Here is an 18,485-nt window from a genome sequence, read left to right on the forward strand (position 1 = left end):
CAGTATATACAGTGAGAGCAAGAGTCATTGGTGTTACTTACATCAAGCATGTTCCTCCAGTTTTTAGTATCACCAGTTAATAAAGGACCATTATGAGCTAGTCCGGCATTATTAACACACACATCAATGCCACCAAACTGATCTTTAGCATAACTAAATACACTCTTAATATCATCTTCATTAGTAACATCACATTTCATACCAACCAGTTTACAACCACTAGCAGTTGTACCTAGACTATCTGACAATTTCCACAAAAGATAAGGCATGGATGACGTAAACCATAAAACTAATATGCCTCGTTCTAGTCTATTGACGATATAAATCTAACCTTTATTCTCTCCTCATTTCTTGCTACTCCTAATACTATCATACCATTCTTTACCATTGATGCACTAATGCTACTGGCACACCAACGGTCCATATTTCTCTTGATATTTCCAGTGACTTCAGCTCAGACTTTAACTATGAAATAGCTATTAATTAGGCTATTAGATCTAGCTTATAATAGCCTAATTCATCTAAAGCCCTTCACCAGTTTTGCTTTATGATTACATTAATTACTAGATCTATAGTTAAGATTCTGAAATCATAAGTGTTACATAAGCTATTTCTTTGCATGAAGTTGTCCTGCAATAACTTTGTAATTGCCTAGATCTATCTATGCACATGAAAAGTGGGAACTGAAACATCATTCATTAAATCACCTCAATTCTTGATGGAGCACTGAGCATAAATGAAACTGTATTACTAATTAATAAAGTGGCATACCATATTGGCAGATTAATTTCTTCATAAGTAATAATACAGTTGCTGCTTAAATTTGATTATGTTTATCAAATTATTACTTTCTAAAGCTTTCTGCATGTCTTCAATTTTGAAGACTCTACCAAATACCTCTGTTTTTGTTACACCCAGGCGACTGACAAATTACTAGTTTACATCTGTTCTTTGGCAATAATTATAGATCTACTTACTATGCAGTGACTGTTTGACTTCGTTTTATTCAATATAGTATACTTACTAATGCTACTCTACCACATAATTACTGTGATTCCAGATTTTAAATAGGTGAAAATCTATAATCTACCTAGTAGATCTATAGAAATCTATGGCCAGCTGACCTTCAAGGAGTCCAGCCCATTAGTTTATTTAATGGCAAAAAATGGTTTACTTTGGATTGCCTCATATAAGAAATTTTCCCACTAATAATTTCCAGGCTATAAAAAATAACATCATTGTCAAAAACTGTTGTACTAAGTAATTATGCATAATTTTATTTTCATTAGTTTGGGAGTAATCTTGTGTAGCCAAACTCTCTACCCCTTTTTGACTTTTGGCAAGACTAATCTGAGACTAACGGCTTGCCAGTTGTTGTCACAATAATCTCATTAACCTACAGAGCAATGTGGGATGAAGGCAGGACACTGCAGTTATTCATTGAACTACCTCCATTCTTGGTGGAGCACTGAGCACAAATAGAACTGTATTACCAATATCATCAGGTAAAAGTGGCATACCCTATTGGCAGACTCAATTTATTATTACAAAACAGCAGTACTGGCTTACATTTGATATAAGTTTATCAACATCTTCAACAGCTTTCTGTATGTCTTCAGCTTTGAATGCTCTACCAAATATCTCTGTTTTTACTACACCAGGAGAGATTGACTACAGAGGATTTTTATTAGCTTTATTCATGCAATATACATGTACTTACTGTGCAGCGACAGTTTGACTTCATTTCTCTCAGTTCTTGTCTAACACCTTCAGCAATAGCAGTAATAGCGAATTTGGTGGCACAATAAAAGTGAGGAGATTGTGGTGGAACAACATGACCCAAAATACTGCATCATATCAATCTAATAAATAAACTTCATAAAGTCAAGTGCCAAACCTGTTAATGAATATGATATGAGCATCATCTACTCCTCTCTCCTTCACTTGATTCATGAATTCTCTTGTTATGATACAAGGAGCCAAAATCATGACCTGCCATAAGAAATTAATACAAAAATAAAGTTTTGGATCATTTACATCAAGCATGTTCCTCCATTCTTTAGTATCACCAGTTAATAAAGAAGAGGAATGAGATAATCCAGCATTGTTGACACACACATCAATACCACCAAACTGATCTTTAGCATAACTAAATACACTCTTGATATCATCTTCATTAGTAACATCACATTTCATACCAACCAGTTTACCACCACTAGCAGTTGTACCTAGACTATCTGATAATTTCTATAAAAATATTCAATCATGGGCCCTGTTGAGTGATCATACTATCATAGCTAACCTTTATCCTCTCCACATCTCTTGCTACTCCTAATACTATCATACCATTCTTTACCAGTGATGAAGCAATCCCTGCTCCAATACCAGAACTGGCTCCTGTCACTAATGCTACTCTGCCACACCAACGGTCCATCTTGTCCAGTGGTTTGTAATTGTGAACCCAAACTAATGGTCAAGTCCAGCCCTCTTGAAGTCAGGGTTTCCCACAAAGCATGCTAATTAAGTGAGCTTAACATACATGCTTCATGAGCTGACATTGTCAAACACCACAATAGTATAGATGTCCAGTTTGCCACCACTAGCAGTTGTACCTAGACTATCTGACAAAAGATAAGGCATGAATATTAAAACCTAGTCTCACGATCCTCCTAATGGTGTGTACTCTAGTACATGGTTGTGGGGCAAGTTTTGCCAAAATTAAAAAAGACAGAATCCTCAATTTATTTATTTTTTTCTGATGCATATACATGTACTTAGGTTGTGTAAAATATTTAAGCCCATTCCAATCAAAATTGAATTTTTTATGGATTTTTTAAAGGTACCCAAAAATTTGGTAAAAGTCCTTGTACAGGGACTTTGGCAAAACTTCGTCAAAAATGACAAGGAGAGATTCTCTACTTAAGTCTAATCTGGCTAGCAAAACTATTAATTAAAACTAATCATAGCCCCTCCTAGTCTCAGGCCCTTCGCTTCCTGGGATTTATGATAAACGTAGACATTTTAATATTTTAAGGATATTAGGTATCAGCTAACCTTTATTCTCTCCACGTCTCTTGGTACTCCTAATATTATTATACCATTCTTTAGCAGTGATGCAGCAATCCCTGCTCCAATACCAGAACTGGTTCCAGCATGGTTCCAGTCACTAGATACTTGGAAGAGGGTGTGGCTCATTACAATTAGATCTAATAGCTCAGGGAAACATGGCTGAAGTTGAAAGCTTAGAGACTCTCCTGGAGAAATCAGCCAGTGCTTTAGACGAGAGAGAAGCGTCTGAAATGAAAAGGATATTGTATGGAGCTCCTACACCGTGAGACCCTACCGTATGATATAGTTTAATCACATCAACATTTTTTAGTAAGATAGAGCTCCCACGTGAAGCAGTAGAGAAAGCTGGAGCTGGAAATTTTGAGCTGGCTGCATACAAATTCCCTGTGTCAGGAGAAGAGGAGAGCCGCCCTCGTCGTATTGTCCGTATAGCTGTGGTCCAAAACGAAATAGTGAAGCCAACAACAGCTCCAATCTCAGAGCAGGTATAATAGGTGTGAGAAAAGGGCGTGAACAGCAAACAGGATGAGAAACCCTGTCATTGCTATAATGTCTTTGTTATTTTAGAAAACTGCACTTTGGGACCGCATTAAAGAAATAACGCATACAGCTTCGCTGTGTGGTGTGAACATCATTTGCTATCAAGAAGCATGGCGTAAGAGAAAATAATGTTGGCTTTATTGTCGCTGTTTTTGTCTTCTCTTTCTCCCATTTCTTTTTTACTTGCCTCAACAGCTCAACCTTTTTTCTTTTGCACGCGTGAGAAATATCCATGGACTGAATTTGCAGAATCAGCAGAAGATGGCCCCACGATAAAGCTATGCCAAGAGGTGAGTCTTAAAATAAATATTTTTATAATTATTATTTTTCAAAGATGGCTGCCCGTTACAATATGGTAATTGTGTCTTCGATACTTGAAAGAGATGCCAATCATGGTGGAGTCCTTTTCAATACTGCCGTCATCATATCAAACAGTGGTAAAGTACTGGGAAAAACACACAAGAATCACATACCAAGAGTTGGAGACTTTAATGAAGTATGTCAAATTTAGACTGCAATATTTAATAATGCAAGTATAATGAATGTTAATTTCTTTGATAATAAACTGGACGTGGTTGATTAAAAAAGCTTTAAAACAGATATTAAACATAGATATTTTAAACATATTATATCTATGTTTAAAATGGGTCCAGCCTCAAAGTGTAAGTACACTGTAGGTGCTCACACAAGGTCTGTGCTGAGTGAGCTGAGCATTATGCTTTATGAGCCAACAAGCACAAGCAGGTACAGCAGGAGTAACTTTAAAATTCGTAAAGAATCTAAATTTGATCACCTCAAAGTTTATATGCAACATAAGTACATGTATGTGTATCAAAACATTATTAAAATTGAGAATTTTGTCCTAATCATTATTGGCAAAATTTGACCAACGTCACTGTACTGGAGTACAGAGGCTTTGGCCAATTTTCAAGTAACTTGAAAAATTCATTAAAAAATCTAATTTTGATCCAAATCATCTCAAACTTGCTATAATTATAACATACGTACAGGTATATGTATCAGAAAAAATTATAAAAATGAAGAATTCTCTCCTGGTCATTTTTGGCGAAATTTAGCCAACACCCCTGTACTATAGTACAGGGACTTTGGCCCAATTTTTGAGTAACTTTAAAAAAATCATTAAAAATCCAATTTTGATCGGAATCATCTCAAACTTGCTATACAACATACATACAGGTATATGTATTAGAAAAAATTGTAAAAATGAAGAATTCTTTCCTTGTCATTTTTGGCAAAATTTGGCCAAACACCCTGTACTGTAGTACCTGTACTATAGTACAGGGTACAGTGTAGAAGGGAACTGAGCCCTTAAATAAACATTATTAAAAAAATAAACACATGACAAGGATAAATAGTAGGTTAAGAAATGAGAAAATAGAGTAACAATGAAAAGAAATGAAAAATAAATAAAAATAGTACAAGGACTTAGGCCCAATTTTTGAGTAGCTTTAAAAATATTCATAAAAAAATCTAATTTTGATTAAAATCATCTCAAACCTGCTACACATGTATATGTATTAGCAAAAATTAAGAATTTTCTTCTAGTCATTTTTGGTAAAATTTGGCCAAACACCCTGTACTGTAGTACCTGTACTATGTTTGGCCTCAAAATTGGCCAAACACCCTGTATTTTTGTACCCTGTACTATATAATAGTACATAATGTTATAAACTACTGACAAGAAACTGCATGAAAATCCTGTGGGAAACCCTGTACTAACTATCATTCATTATCATCATTATTACTTGTTATAGATAATAGTTGTTATGTTCTTGTTGTTGTTGTTACTTTAGTCCACATATTATATGGAAGGTAATACTGGACATAAAGTGTTCCAGACTGCGTATGGAAGGATTGCTGTCAACATTTGCTATGGACGTCATCATCCATTAAATTGGCTAGGCTATGGCATTAATGGAGCAGAGATTGTGTTCAATCCATCAGCTACTGTTGGAGCCCTCAGGTAATTGTTGATAAAAAGAAGAGAATGATAATATTTTTTTGTTTTTTTTAATTGTACTAGTGAGCCAATGTGGCCTATTGAAGCACGGAATGCAGCTATTGCTAACTCTTATTTTGTTGCTTGTAATAACAGGGTTGGAACGGTAAAAGAATTCAAGATTATTAATAATAGTTTATTTTATTATTTTTTATAGGAGACTTTTCCCAACGAATTTACCTCAGCTGATGGTAAACCAGGTCAGACATAATGTCTAATTTTTGTATGAATATAAAATTCTTTCATTACTTTTAGCTCACAAAGATTTTGGTCATTTCTATGGATCAAGTTATGTGGCAGGCCCCAATGGTGGCAGGACACCAGTAAGCATCGTGTTATAAATGCATTCATTCATTATTATTAATTAATGTTTGTTTGTAGGGTTTGAATAGGGTCCGTGATGGTATCCTCATTTGTGAGATTGACTTAAATCTTATACAGCAAATAAGAGATAAATGGTGCTTTCAGGTAACAGCCAAGTTTTCAGTGTCTTGTCTAATGCTATGTAGAAAGTTTGAGCTGATTCTGAATTTCCGGCTAAAATATTTGTGCTATGGCTATTTAAAAAGACATACCAATTTTTGAAAAGTACAATAAACTATACTATAGCCCATGCTTTTCTCCAAAAGTTGGCTTCAAAATTACCCCCCAATTTTTTTATACACATTGATGTCTTTATGCTATGTAGAAAGTTTGAGCTGATTCCAACTTAATTTTTTTGCGTTATGAGCAATAAAAATGCATCCATAACCACACATCTTAAATAGCCAGTCCATTTCATATATTGATATCAACCTTATGATATGTGGCAACCTTGCATTTACTATTATTTATATTTTCTCATGTCTTCTCTCTCCAGATGACACAGCGTACTGAAATATATGCAAAGTTATTGGCTGATGCAGTAAAGCCTGACTTTAAGCCAGACATTGTGTATGAGACTACAGATTAGGAATAAGAAATATACTTAAACTGCTGAATTTTAGGAACTTAATTAGTTGTGCTCTTTCTAGTTTTATTCATTGATTTGGTTATTGTGATTAATTGATTTTTGTTGACAAATTTTATGAGCCACGCCCTGAGCCAGGCGTGGCTCGTTTGAACCTTTAGCTTTTTCTCACATCACACCTGAAGGAATGGAGCGACCAATTTCTCTCTCTACTGCTCCTCTCTCTCCCTTTCCAGATCAAGGTAAAAGGACAAGACGATGAATTTGACTAGCTATTATCTGTTCTCTTTATTTGCAGGTATAATGTCTTTGACGAGCAAGAGACAAAAAATTGTAAGAGAAATTTACGACTCGGAGCAAACATACATATCGCAGTTAAACACAATAGTGGAAGTAAGCAAAATAGCCATCGCACTGTATGCAAATATATATACTTCTAGTTGTTTCTCAAGCCAATACGGGTTGGTGGGTATCTATCACAGAGCAACATATTAACAATATTCAGCAACATCGAAGGTCTCCTTGCTGTAAACTCAGAATTACTCAACTTCATGAGGCAATCGAGTCTTGGCGATGCATTCCTGTATTTGGGTCCATTTCTAAAACTGTATGGATCGTATTCTGGCAACTTCCAAACAGCAACAGCTACATTAGAGGTATGTGATGTATACATTGTACATGTTGTACTTGCTTTGCTAATGTGCTAATGCAACTGTATGTGAGTGATTAGCTACAAAATATATACTGTCAGTAACTGATATCAATATTTATTCAACCAATATTTGATGCATGCATTAACTTCCGTATGACATGAACACATTTTTTGCTTGATTTCCTTTTTAGAAATGTTTGAAATCAGATCAAAGATTCAACGACTTCATACTAACACAAGAATCGAGACCAGAGTGCAATTATCTCAATTTATCAGCTTTGCTAATCGTGCCAGTTCAAAGAATACCAAGGTAAAACAACAACACAACACAATACCAATAGTTACTTATATATATATGTAATAATAGATACAAGCTATTGCTGGATGACCTGCTTAAACACACCAAACAAACTCATATTGAGTACACAAAAATTAACAGTAAGTTTTAATCCACCATTATAGCATACTTATGGGTCATGACTTATTGTGCATGGGTGATAGTTTTGATTTTTTTATATTAAAAGGTGCTGTTCAGCAGATAAGTGCAGTTGCATCTTATATTAATGAATATATCAGATTTCATCAAAATCAACAGAAAATGATTCAAGTCCAATCATCATTGACTGGAGGATATGTACCAGTGATTGTCATGCCTGGCAGGCAATTTATTAAAGAAGGAAAAATGATGAAAGTAAGAGAGAGGGAGGAAAAAAGGGAAAGAAAAGTAAATGTGAAAGGAAAGAGGAGGGGAGGAAGTGAGAGAGAGGATTAAAAAGAAATAGGAAAGTTTGGGTAATTTACAGTTAGCACAGTATATATCTTTATGTATTTCACAGATATGCAGAAAGAAGCCTAAGGAAAGAATGATATACCTATTCACAGATATACTCTTATATGCCAGAACAAACATATTTGATGTGAAACTGGAAAGGTATACAGTATAATGTTACAGATACTGTATGTAATGGCATTATGATTAATAGCTTTGTATGCCGTGGGATATTACCTCTACTTAATGCACATATTAAAGTTGAACTCAATGATACAAGGGTACCCACTAGGAATACACCAGTATTAAAAGTATGTAAAGTATAATGGTATAATAGTAATATACAGACAAATATTATAGCTGACAACTGAGGACAATAACACTTTACTATTATACTCTGAAGATGAACAAACTACATTCGAATGGGCAGAAGCAATACAATCAACTATATTGTAAGTATAGAGAAAGGGAAGGGAGGAGGGTAAAAACTAAAAAGCAGAGAGATCAAGGCAAAAATAGCATGAAAACTTGTACTTCCTGGGGTTGTGGTGATACTGCTTTTATTGTTAATAGAGAGCTCAACAATGGAACTTTAAAAGAGCCTATACATCTAGCACCAGCACCACCACCAAAAACAACATCAAAAGATATAGCAGCATTCCCACCTCCTGATCAAAACAGAACTCCAGTTGTACAACAAATGGAAGAATTAGCAGTCCCACCTGAATTACAAGATACTGAGCAACAGTTGAACAGTAGTGTGGAGCCTGGAGGTGAACGAATGCAATTAGAAGAGCTGGCTTTTCCACCACAACTTGATCCACCGCAGCTAGATCCACCAAATGAAATGAATGTTGAAATCAACGAGGAAAAAAATGAAGATGAAGTAGTAAGCTATAGCAATAATCTTATCCTTAATATACTGCCATATTAACAGGAGAAAACACATGAACTAGACTCACTAATGTAAGTTCTACTATAAGAAAAAATATATACATGTATATAAATCCATTTTGCACATAAACTGTGGCATATCAACATAATAAATTATTTATTTTTATTATTTTTATTTTAGAGCATCAACTGTTCAATCAGGTACTGTACAGTCACGTTGCTGTATAATATCTTAGTTAATTAATTTAATAAAAACAATGAGTTCATTTATTATATTTTCATTCTTCCGGTCAATATGCGGCCTTAGACTATCCATAACAAACAAAAGATCGTTACCAGTACATTTCGGCTTAGACTCAATAAATGAAAAGTAATTTTTCTAAAGTAAAGAGTAAAAAGAATCCTTACTACAGCTTTTCTTACACACTCATTAATTCTCATCACTTATTATTCTCCACTGACCTGTTTCCTAATCCATTCCAGTAGACTAGGAGGTGATTGTGCTAATACACTCGACTGTCTTGATACCTCAATATTATTCATTAAATAGCCACACAGTTGACCCGTTACATGTAGTAGCTGATTAGCAACTGACTCTTTCTCTGAACTCAAGGAATGGAATATCTTTAAAAGTAATTAAAAAAGAAAAAAATGAAAATATCAAAATTTTGAAGGAAATTAAATTTGGTATTTTGATAGCCATTTGCCAAAATAAAAATCCACCATTTTTAGCCATTATAGGCATGCTCAATGGCATGAGGCCATAAATTAGCCGAATTAAAATTTGTCAATCACCCTCAAAAATTTCCCGCTATATAGAAGTGCAAATTAGGAAGCTATGCACTGATAAGTGTAATGTTACTAATGTACATGCCTGTAATTGTAATATCAATTCCAGCATGCATAATACAACATTCAATGGTATATCTTACATTTAATCCTTTGTCAGTGAATCCAGCACACAATAGATTAGCTATCCAGTGATACTGGACACCACTCACTCCCCAGAGTGATGACAATGAGAGAGAGATCTCGGTGTAGCCTTTAGCAGAGCAAGAGCATTGTGTTACTGGTTGACTTCTTAATGAAGAGAATGAAACCAGTGAAGCAATTGATGGCTCCCTGTCTTTTATGATATTTATAACAGCATCATTAAGAAACTAAATAATAGAAATGAGAGAGCGAGAAACTATATCTACCACTTTATCTACATGTACTTTGACATGATATTTGTGCCTTATGACTTATGTCCACTTTACTTGTACTTTAGAATTCAACTTGACAAAATCATAAAAAATCTAATTTGATTAGAATAAGCTCAAACTTTCTACACAAGATCAGTACATGTACATGTGTATATAGATTAGAAAAAATTATTAAAATGGAGAATTTTCTCATATTAATTTTTAGCAAAATCTGGCCAAAGTCCTTTTACATTTGTACTATAATACAGTGTCTTGGGTCAACTTTTGAGCAAATTTTAAAATCAATTTTGATTGAAATCAGCTGGGTCATAAGAACATATTATAATATCAATCAAAAGATCTAATAAATTTCTCTTCAAATCCATTTTTAGTACATGCTATATAGCAGAGTTTCCACATAGCTATTATAATAGAGTGAGCTTCCCTATTACATTCGCATGAACACATGTACAGTACATTGTATATACAAGCACCTTAGTCCTCTTTTGTATGACAGCTTTACCAACATTGTCTCCACTTTTATAACTTGAGAGGAACAATCCTTTCTTGAACCAAGACCGCACCACAGGAGCATAGTAAGTAAAGACACTGAGAGTGGAGCCAGCATCCAAGAGAATCTCTCCTTGTAGCAATAGCTGAATACCAGTTGAGAGTAGAGTGGAGTCCAGGGATGGGAACAGCTTTATGAGTGAATGAAGGAATAATATACCTGAAGGACTACAGGGAAAGGGATACAAAATACATGTAATTGTTTAATTTGTGCTGTTTGCCCCCCCTCTCTCCCTCCCTCCCTCTTCCTCCCTCCCTCCCTCTTCCTCTCTCTCTCCCTCCCTCCCTTCCTCTCCCTCTCTCTCTCCCTCCCTCCCTCCTCCCTCCCTTCCTCCCTCTCTCCCTCTCTCTCATCTCTCCCCTCCACACTAACCTGTGAATCAATGTACTTTCAGTCGGAGTATCAGTCAGGTCCTCTCTACAGAATGCTAGCTGTTCTAGACAATGTAACAAGCTTCTCCCAGCCCACAAAAGACTCGCATTGTAGCTATTTCTACACACAACAGTCTGGAATTAAAATAATAACAATAATTAATAATAAGTATCATATAAAACACTTTGTGATTATCCTCTACCTTTTTTGAGTCCTCTAATAACTGGAAGAAGTTCTTCTCTAGATACACATGCCATAGGAAACTGCATACACCTTAACAAATGAGTACATGTAAAGAAATAAATAATATTTTATAATTCTGTGTTGTATGGTACCTCTAGTGACTATTGGTGATTGGATGTACTCAATATAATTCAAGGATAGTGATATCATGTCAGATGATTCCTATTATAATATACATGTACATAAATAAATAATTAAATTAAAAGAATCAACAAGAGAGTGGAGAATCTCAGACAGTACTTACATGTACATGTACATGCATATAAACCACTCCCTCTCTCTTCCAGTATAGTGCTTTACTTTGGAAATTTTTGCTTTAAAATTGCAATTGGCAGTTTTTGTGTACATGTGCATTACTGAGCATGCACATTAATGATTGGTGGTTTTAATATTGGCAATTCCGCCTGCAAACCGCCAATCGCCAAAATAAAATCTATAATCTAAATATTTACCTTATTCCATTGACTGGCTGAATGAATTGCACAGTAGACCAGGACATTATCCAGTGACAATGAGTGAGGAAACATTTTCAACAGCTCTAGTAATATTTCATTATTAATTGGATTATTCCAAAGCTCTGAGGTTGAGAGTCCGTTCTCTCTCTTATCAACAATCCTCCTAGCTATACAGTTAGTCAATAAAACTGGGCCACACCTCTCCAGTGTATTCACAGATACAACTTGATTGCCTGCATAAACAACAAAAAAACAACAACAATCAAAATTTGATAAAAATATAACGTATAGCAGGAAATTTTGGAGGGAATTAAATTTGCCAAATTTGGCATTTTGATAGCCATTCGCAAAAATTAAAACCTGCCATTTTGAGCCATTATGCAGATGCTCAATGGCACATGACCCCAAATTTGCCAAATTGAAATCTGCTAATCACCAAAATTTAGCAATCCACCAAATTTAACTCCCTCCAAAATTTTCCGCTATACGGTACACATTAATGATATTAGCTTCGTTAAAAGGGAATAATAGAAATAATAAATTAAAAAATAATAAATAAAAAGGAATAATAAATGAATAATAATCAAACCTTTAAATAAAGGATTTAATTCCATTTGTCCAATGTCTCCCTCAAATTCATCGCTGACGTACATTATTGGTGGGAGTGGTTGTGTCATTGAGCCAGTTATCAATGTTAATCTCGTTAATATCATTAATTGATCAATTAGTATTGACCACACCTCCTCTTCAACCCTAACAGTCTCCCATTCCTCCTCCTCCTCTTTCTCCTCCTTGCTCCTCCTCCCACCGTCCTTAATAACAAGAATTATTGTTATTATTATTATTATCATTAAAGTTAATAGTACGAAAACAGAAACTAATTACACTACACCATCCACTGGAGGAGAAATTATTATTGCTTGTTATTATTGTTGTTATACAGCATAATAGCTCTTTTTGAGGGTTGCAAATTTTGCGGATCCTTTCCTTATTCGTGAAAATGAAATCCACAAAATCAACTTACAGTAACACAGTACTTGCATGGCACACATGGTAGAATTCGTGAAATTAAAATTCGCAATATGACCCCAACAATTACCAGCTATACGGCAGGAGATTGCTATTGTTATTTTCTACTGTTCTCAATTAATATTTAAAAAATTATTATTATTATTATTATTATCATCATTTATTTAATTCTTACCAGATTAAGCATTAGTTTTTGACACAACAGAGCAACCAAGAGAGCCTGACCAACAAATGATGTACACGATAATACATCTAACACCTCACTGTGCAGCTTGTCCTCTAGAAAAATAGTACCGTATTCTATTATTAGTCTCATGTCTATTATTAGTAACATACATGTAATCTATTATTAGCAACATATTCTATTATTAGCAACATATTCTATTATTAATAACATTCTATTATTAGTAACATATTCTATTATTAGTAACATATTCTATTATTAGTAACGTATTCTATTATTAGTATCTATTCTATTACTTTCATGTATTTTCTTTATTAATGTGGAGAGTATTGAATATAAAGATGATAAAATTAACGAAGCCTCAGCCTCTGGTATAAAATCACTAGCAAAATATTTGATTAATAAAACCTGTTGGAAATAACAACAATATCAATAATAATAATAATAATAATAATAATAATAATAATAATAATAATAGCAACAACACAACAATAACTTACAGTTAATGAATAACATGAGACAGGACAATTAACAAGGATTTGATTTAAACCAGTACAATTACACCTTAACAAAGGGACCTAGGGCAGAGAGGGGAGAAAAGAGGATAGATACAGGAGAGAGAGAGAGAGAGAGAGAGAGAGAGAGAGAGAGAGAGAGAGAGAGAGAGAGAGAGAGAGAGAGAGAGAGAGAGAGAGAGAGAGAGAGAGAGAGAGAGAGAGAGAGAGAGGGAGAGAGGGAGGGAGGGAGAGAGGGAGGGAGAGAGAGGGGAGGGAGAGAGGGAGGGAAAAAAAAGTTGCGTGAAAATAAAAGGAAGATAAAAGAGAGAGAAAAAAGAATGGGCTAACCTGATATATAAAAGATGCTAAGCTCATTAACATTGACTGAGACAAATCTGATTTAATCTCAACGTCTAATGAGAAGTGATCGATAGCAGTTCCGGCTGCAATCTGATTGGTTGATTCTGGCAACAAGCAACTCACTTCACAGACACCGACTTCAAAACAAAACAGAAAATCAGCCAGTGAAAAAGTGGGTGTGACATTCATTGACGACTGATACAGCCCATAATATAACGTTATTAGCTGAGAAATTATTTCAATTTTAGATTTCATTCCGACAAAATTATCGAGACACTAAAAAAATTTAAAGATCAAGCCAAAAAATTAAGAGTCAATAATAATAATTAATTTTGTCTACCTCGTATAATGAGCTAATCACAGGGACATCCTTACTGCTAATTATATTAATGTTGTCTTCAATTTCAAAATACATCACAGACAAACTTTTAATGATTTTGAAATGATTTAATAATTCAACCGGGACACTACCTGCAAATGAGACAATTTTTGATTAAATTTAGAATTAAAAAAATAAATAAATAAAATAAAAGAAGTTCATTATCTCACAGTTTTTATTAGAGGTGCATCTGTTGATGGCAATATCAAGAGTTGCAGTAAATGAAGATCTGTTCCCTTTAGAATAATTCTTAATCAGTATCTGTATAACCTAAACAACAACAATAATAATAATTATTATTATTATTTCTTTATTTTTGTTACTTCTAATAATGATTGCGATGATTTCACGCCTGTACAAACATTTTCAAATGACCCACCAGCCAATTCCTCCCCTATCAATCAGTAAATAAAAATAAATAAATGAATTAATAGTACCTTTAATGAGATTCTTTTGAAGATTCTGCAAAATGTGAAAATCATGAGATAGTGGATTATTCCTCCTATAATAACTATTTATAACCACTAATATTTATTAATAACTATTAGTAACTATTAATAACCATTAATAACTATCGATAACTATTAATAACAAATCTCACTTCACAAGAGAGGAGAAGGGCACAGTAAAAGTGACCAGGTGCCCTTCAGGGGTTAGTGCCATTAGCATATCCCCAAAAGATGGTGATGGTATATTCAATCCTTTGATGACGTCTCCTCTACCAAAGATAGCTCGGTTGGTATAGAAGATGGTGCAGTTTCTGCCTATAGAACAAACACCAGCTCTTAGCCCACACTGTACTGGCCAGAACTAAATGAATGCAAGTGTATAGAGAATGAGAGAGAGAGAGAGGGCCATATATCATGCTCACATTATTATCACTATTACTGATTTCAATCACTTCTGTTATTGATTTATAAATGCTTTAAAATCAACAAAAATGGCTCATCTAACGATGTCTTACTTTTACATTTTCATTTTCAATGCTCAAATGGTCTTTCTACAAATGGCTCTAATTAATTTTAATCAGGTTTTCCCAAAGCATACAAACAATATACTTACACAAGGCATTGCGTCTTAATTTGATCTACCATTTTTATGTAACAGTCGGACAGGGTTTCTTATAGGATTTTGGTATAGTGCTCATGGATGCAGCTTCTTGTCAGTGGATTGTCAAGTTGCTCATAAATTGAGCCAAACACCCTGAACTATTATAGTACAGGGTATTTTGTCAAAAATAAAAAGTAGCGAATTCTCCACTTTTATAATTTTTCTGATACATACACACTATCTTATGCTATTCGTCAATTCTGAGCTGATTCAAATTAAATTAGTTACTCAAAATGTATTGTATTCACTATTGCAGTGCTTTTCAGCTCATGAACTATGCAGCATGCTTTGTGGGAAACCCAAAACTCTGATTTTTATAAGACTTTTAATACCATTATATAAATCATATATAAGGTTTGAGCTGATTAGACTTACTTCTATTATTCCTCTTCTTGGTAGATAAACACACAAGCACTGGGTCTGCCTCTCAGTATTGACTGGATCAGACACCAACAACCAACCACACTGGGCACCACGATAACCTAACAACACACACAAATGAAGTAATACTAAGAACAACAATAACAACAACAACAACAACAACAACAATTTTGTCATTATAGTGATACTGTATAGCAGGAAATTTCGGAGGGGCTAAAATTTGGCGAATTGCTAAATTTTGGTGATTGGCAAATTCTAATTTGGCAAATTTGTGGTCAAGTGTCATTGAGCATGCGTATAATGGCTCAAAATGGCGGATTTTAATTTTGGCAAATGGCTATCAAAAAGCCAAATCTGCAAAATTTTAATCCTCTCCAAAATTTCCCACTATACAGTAATAATGTGTTTAAAATGATGATGATGACAATAATAATAATAATAACAATAGTACATGTACATGTACATGTATATACCTTAAGGAAACAATTATTGTGTGTACTTATTTTAGCGATTTTCATGAAACTGACATTTGGCTGGTATTAAATTTAGCGTTTTTGATCATTTAATACTAATAACTATTAATAATTATTCTAATCAAGAATTAAAGTTAGCACAGACTTAAGTTCGTAATTTCTTTTAAAATCGCTAAAATTTGCTAAATTAAATACAAAATGTACCTTTCCACATCCTCCTGATTATCAGATTATTAATATCTAACAATAAGATCCTCCCAAACTCGTCAACTAAAGCAGCAAGATCAGCTAACGGAGAGACAGAGATGGAACACACAACTCTCCTCAAATCCGGTATATTAGTACTAGTTATTAAATAATAGATAATTAACAATTTAGTAATTAACTAGTACCTCATTCGTATGTTCAGTGATCTCTGCTGCTTCTCTTCTTGCTGTTGAGGGGGCGAAGTGGGTGTGGTCTTACGATTGGCTCCTCCCCATCCCAGCCAACCGGAGGCGAATGATAATTTATCTAAAACAGCATTAGTCATCCTTGAAGCAACCTCATGGACCACCTCACTGACATTGATACTACCAGCATCCTATAACAATACCGTATAGCACTTTAATTTGGTGGGTTTTTTAAATTTCAGCTATTGGCGGTTTGCAAGCAAAATCACCAATATTAAAACCGTCAATCATTATCAGTAATGCACGTGTACACAAAAATTGCCAAATTAAATACTATCAAGCAAAATCTCCAAAAGAAAGTGCCACAAAAATAAAGTGCTATACAATAATAAATAAATAAGTAAATAATAGTTTGTTTCATCTAGATGTACATCTAATTACTATATTTTAAGACATTACTTTATTCAGTCTGTATAATGATATCATGGGCTGTTCTCCCACTACTATTAGTTTAGCTTCATTAAGTGGCCCTTGCTTGATAATACTTTCATAGCCGTCTACTACACTAGCCTCTCTTAAATGATCGAAATAAGATGGTAAAGAATGACCTGGAGAGAGAGAGGGAGGGAGAGAGAGAGAGAGAGAGAAAGAGATTGACATTAGACCATTTCAGTTCAACTCGATACCTATCAATGCAGCATCTAATCTTCCTGTCTGCTGCTCCAAACTATATTTCTTATAAATTAAATGAGTTTGAGCACCAGCAGCATCACCTACAATACAAATGCACATTACAATAATAATAATAATAAATGAATAATACTGAGTACATTGCATTACTTTTATCTGATACTTTCTCTTCGATAAGTTCAGAGAGACTAATACCATCAATGATGCACACTATGCCACCATTAAACAAGACTATGATACTGCTCTGTAATAATAATAATAATAATAATAATAATAATAATAATAATAATAATAACAATATTAATAACAATAATAATAATAATTGCTCATACTGTGCTTTGTTTCTGAGCGGTAGACATTGTTCTAATTTTAATGACAGAGTTATCAGGTGATAACTGTTGCATGAATATCATCCTACCAGACTAAGAGGAGGAAGGAAAAGAGAAAGAGTGAGAGGGAAGGGAAAAGAGAAAATTAATGAAGTTTAAATTTTAAAAACTGGAGATTACTTTTGAATAAGCAGCAATAGATCCATCATCGAATCCAATCATCACAATACTTGATAACTGAGGGACTCCACCTTTTATCAGCGCTATAGGTAACACACACACAGCTGTAGCTAACGGCCTAATTAACAATAATAAAAACAACAACAATGATAATAATAATTCCATACGCTGGTAGTATGGGGTCAGTAATTACATCCAATTTCCCAATGAAACTATTAGCATATAATGTACTAGAGACAGTGGACATATTAGGATGACCTAATGGAGAGTAATTAAAGGCTAGGAAAGGATCAATACCTTCAGTAGCAATGAACTGTGCCTGAGCTTGTGTGAGAAAAGCAAATAGACGGCCAGTAGGACAAAAAGAATGCATAATATCATGCTATTAATAAAAGAAATGTAAATAATAGAGTTCATGAACATACCTCGGAGTCTTCATCTAATAAAATCGAAGAGAGAGGTCCTTTTGGCATCAACAAAACTGACTTCATCTCGACCGCCATATTGTTACGGGCGTGGCTTAGACTAGATAAAATTTATTATAGGCTAGTTATAACTCATCTCGTGTCAACTCATCAGCTATACAAGCCTGCCTAGCCTCAGCTGACAGCTCAGGCCGGCTGACAGCTCAGGCCGGCTGACAGCTGTCACCTGACACCTGGTGTGGAACTGTGAATTGCACCTGCCACCACCATAGTCAGACTACCACCACCAGGCTGTTTGTCTAGTCTGGTTGGTTTTAGTGCCTTAATGTTCGTAGTCA

The 18,485-nt window shown here is 34.4% G+C and overlaps 4 protein-coding genes across 13 annotated transcripts in view; 2 read left to right on the plus strand and 2 right to left on the minus strand.

The window, feature by feature from the left end:
* LOC100640506 (dehydrogenase/reductase SDR family member 11-like) overlaps positions 1-3,216 on the minus strand; it is a 4,105-nt gene extending 889 nt beyond the window's left edge. The window contains exons 1-8 of one of the 8 annotated variants that reach the window (XM_020000404.1): positions 3,055-3,095; positions 2,303-2,621; positions 2,038-2,247; positions 1,898-1,992; positions 1,721-1,847; positions 1,570-1,671; positions 1,450-1,521; positions 1,222-1,396 (exon numbers count right to left, since the gene is read on the minus strand). In XM_020000404.1, coding sequence (XP_019855963.1) covers positions 1,346-1,396; positions 1,450-1,521; positions 1,570-1,671; positions 1,721-1,847; positions 1,898-1,992; positions 2,038-2,247; positions 2,303-2,434 — 789 coding nt within the window. In that variant the 5' untranslated portion in view covers positions 2,435-2,621; positions 3,055-3,095 and the 3' untranslated portion in view covers positions 1,222-1,345. Of the gene's footprint in view, positions 1-41; positions 252-1,221; positions 1,397-1,449; positions 1,522-1,569; positions 1,672-1,720; positions 1,848-1,897; positions 1,993-2,037; positions 2,248-2,302; positions 2,624-3,054 lie in introns of those variants that run through there. The other 7 variants (XM_020000399.1, XM_003388850.2, XM_020000402.1 and 4 more) reach the window with 7 other exon arrangements.
* LOC100640632 (beta-ureidopropionase-like) lies at positions 3,203-6,673 on the plus strand. The gene is made up of 11 exons (XM_003388851.3): positions 3,203-3,331; positions 3,380-3,554; positions 3,637-3,724; positions 3,805-3,899; positions 3,944-4,105; positions 5,424-5,593; positions 5,654-5,735; positions 5,787-5,829; positions 5,885-5,952; positions 6,011-6,097; positions 6,489-6,673. Exons 1-11 carry the CDS (start codon positions 3,225-3,227, stop codon positions 6,579-6,581), a joined length of 1,170 nt encoding a protein of 389 aa, XP_003388899.1. The 5' UTR covers positions 3,203-3,224; the 3' UTR covers positions 6,582-6,673.
* A 32-nt stretch (positions 6,674-6,705) lies between these two features.
* On the plus strand, positions 6,706-9,234 carry LOC100640760 (rho guanine nucleotide exchange factor 39-like). Of its 2 annotated transcripts, none has more exons than XM_020000397.1 (12): positions 6,706-6,820; positions 6,877-6,971; positions 7,019-7,234; positions 7,422-7,540; positions 7,598-7,668; positions 7,755-7,921; positions 8,043-8,161; positions 8,214-8,310; positions 8,360-8,451; positions 8,573-8,888; positions 8,937-8,965; positions 9,075-9,234. In XM_020000397.1, exons 1-12 carry the CDS (start codon positions 6,766-6,768, stop codon positions 9,127-9,129), a joined length of 1,431 nt encoding a protein of 476 aa, XP_019855956.1. In that variant the 5' UTR covers positions 6,706-6,765; the 3' UTR covers positions 9,130-9,234. The 2 variants fall into 2 exon arrangements, with proteins under 2 accessions (XP_019855956.1, XP_019855957.1); XM_020000398.1 differs by having other exon boundaries at positions 8,067-8,161.
* LOC109584597 (rab3 GTPase-activating protein non-catalytic subunit-like) lies at positions 9,098-18,257 on the minus strand. 2 transcript variants are annotated; one of them, XM_020000395.1, is made up of 29 exons: positions 18,148-18,257; positions 18,020-18,104; positions 17,890-17,980; positions 17,723-17,840; positions 17,546-17,635; positions 17,364-17,457; positions 17,210-17,296; positions 16,983-17,131; positions 16,524-16,714; positions 16,336-16,475; positions 15,653-15,759; positions 14,769-14,977; positions 14,605-14,669; positions 14,491-14,561; positions 14,338-14,437; positions 14,129-14,259; positions 13,777-14,064; positions 13,432-13,509; positions 13,228-13,339; positions 12,923-13,026; positions 12,308-12,530; positions 11,716-11,951; positions 11,356-11,425; positions 11,223-11,293; positions 11,021-11,154; positions 10,572-10,815; positions 9,826-10,053; positions 9,356-9,517; positions 9,098-9,272 (listed from the first exon to the last, which is right to left on the minus strand). In XM_020000395.1, exons 1-29 carry the CDS (start codon positions 18,223-18,225, stop codon positions 9,126-9,128), a joined length of 3,903 nt encoding a protein of 1,300 aa, XP_019855954.1. In that variant the 5' UTR covers positions 18,226-18,257; the 3' UTR covers positions 9,098-9,125. The 2 variants fall into 2 exon arrangements, with proteins under 2 accessions (XP_019855954.1, XP_019855955.1); XM_020000396.1 differs by lacking the exons at positions 9,098-9,272; positions 9,356-9,517; positions 9,826-10,053 and adding an exon at positions 10,404-10,522.
* Between the last annotated feature and the right edge of the window lie 228 nt (positions 18,258-18,485).

This window comes from Amphimedon queenslandica, unplaced genomic scaffold (assembly GCF_000090795.2).
Source record: "Amphimedon queenslandica unplaced genomic scaffold, v1.1 AMPQUscaffold_13194, whole genome shotgun sequence".
NCBI lineage: Eukaryota > Metazoa > Porifera > Demospongiae > Haplosclerida > Niphatidae > Amphimedon > Amphimedon queenslandica.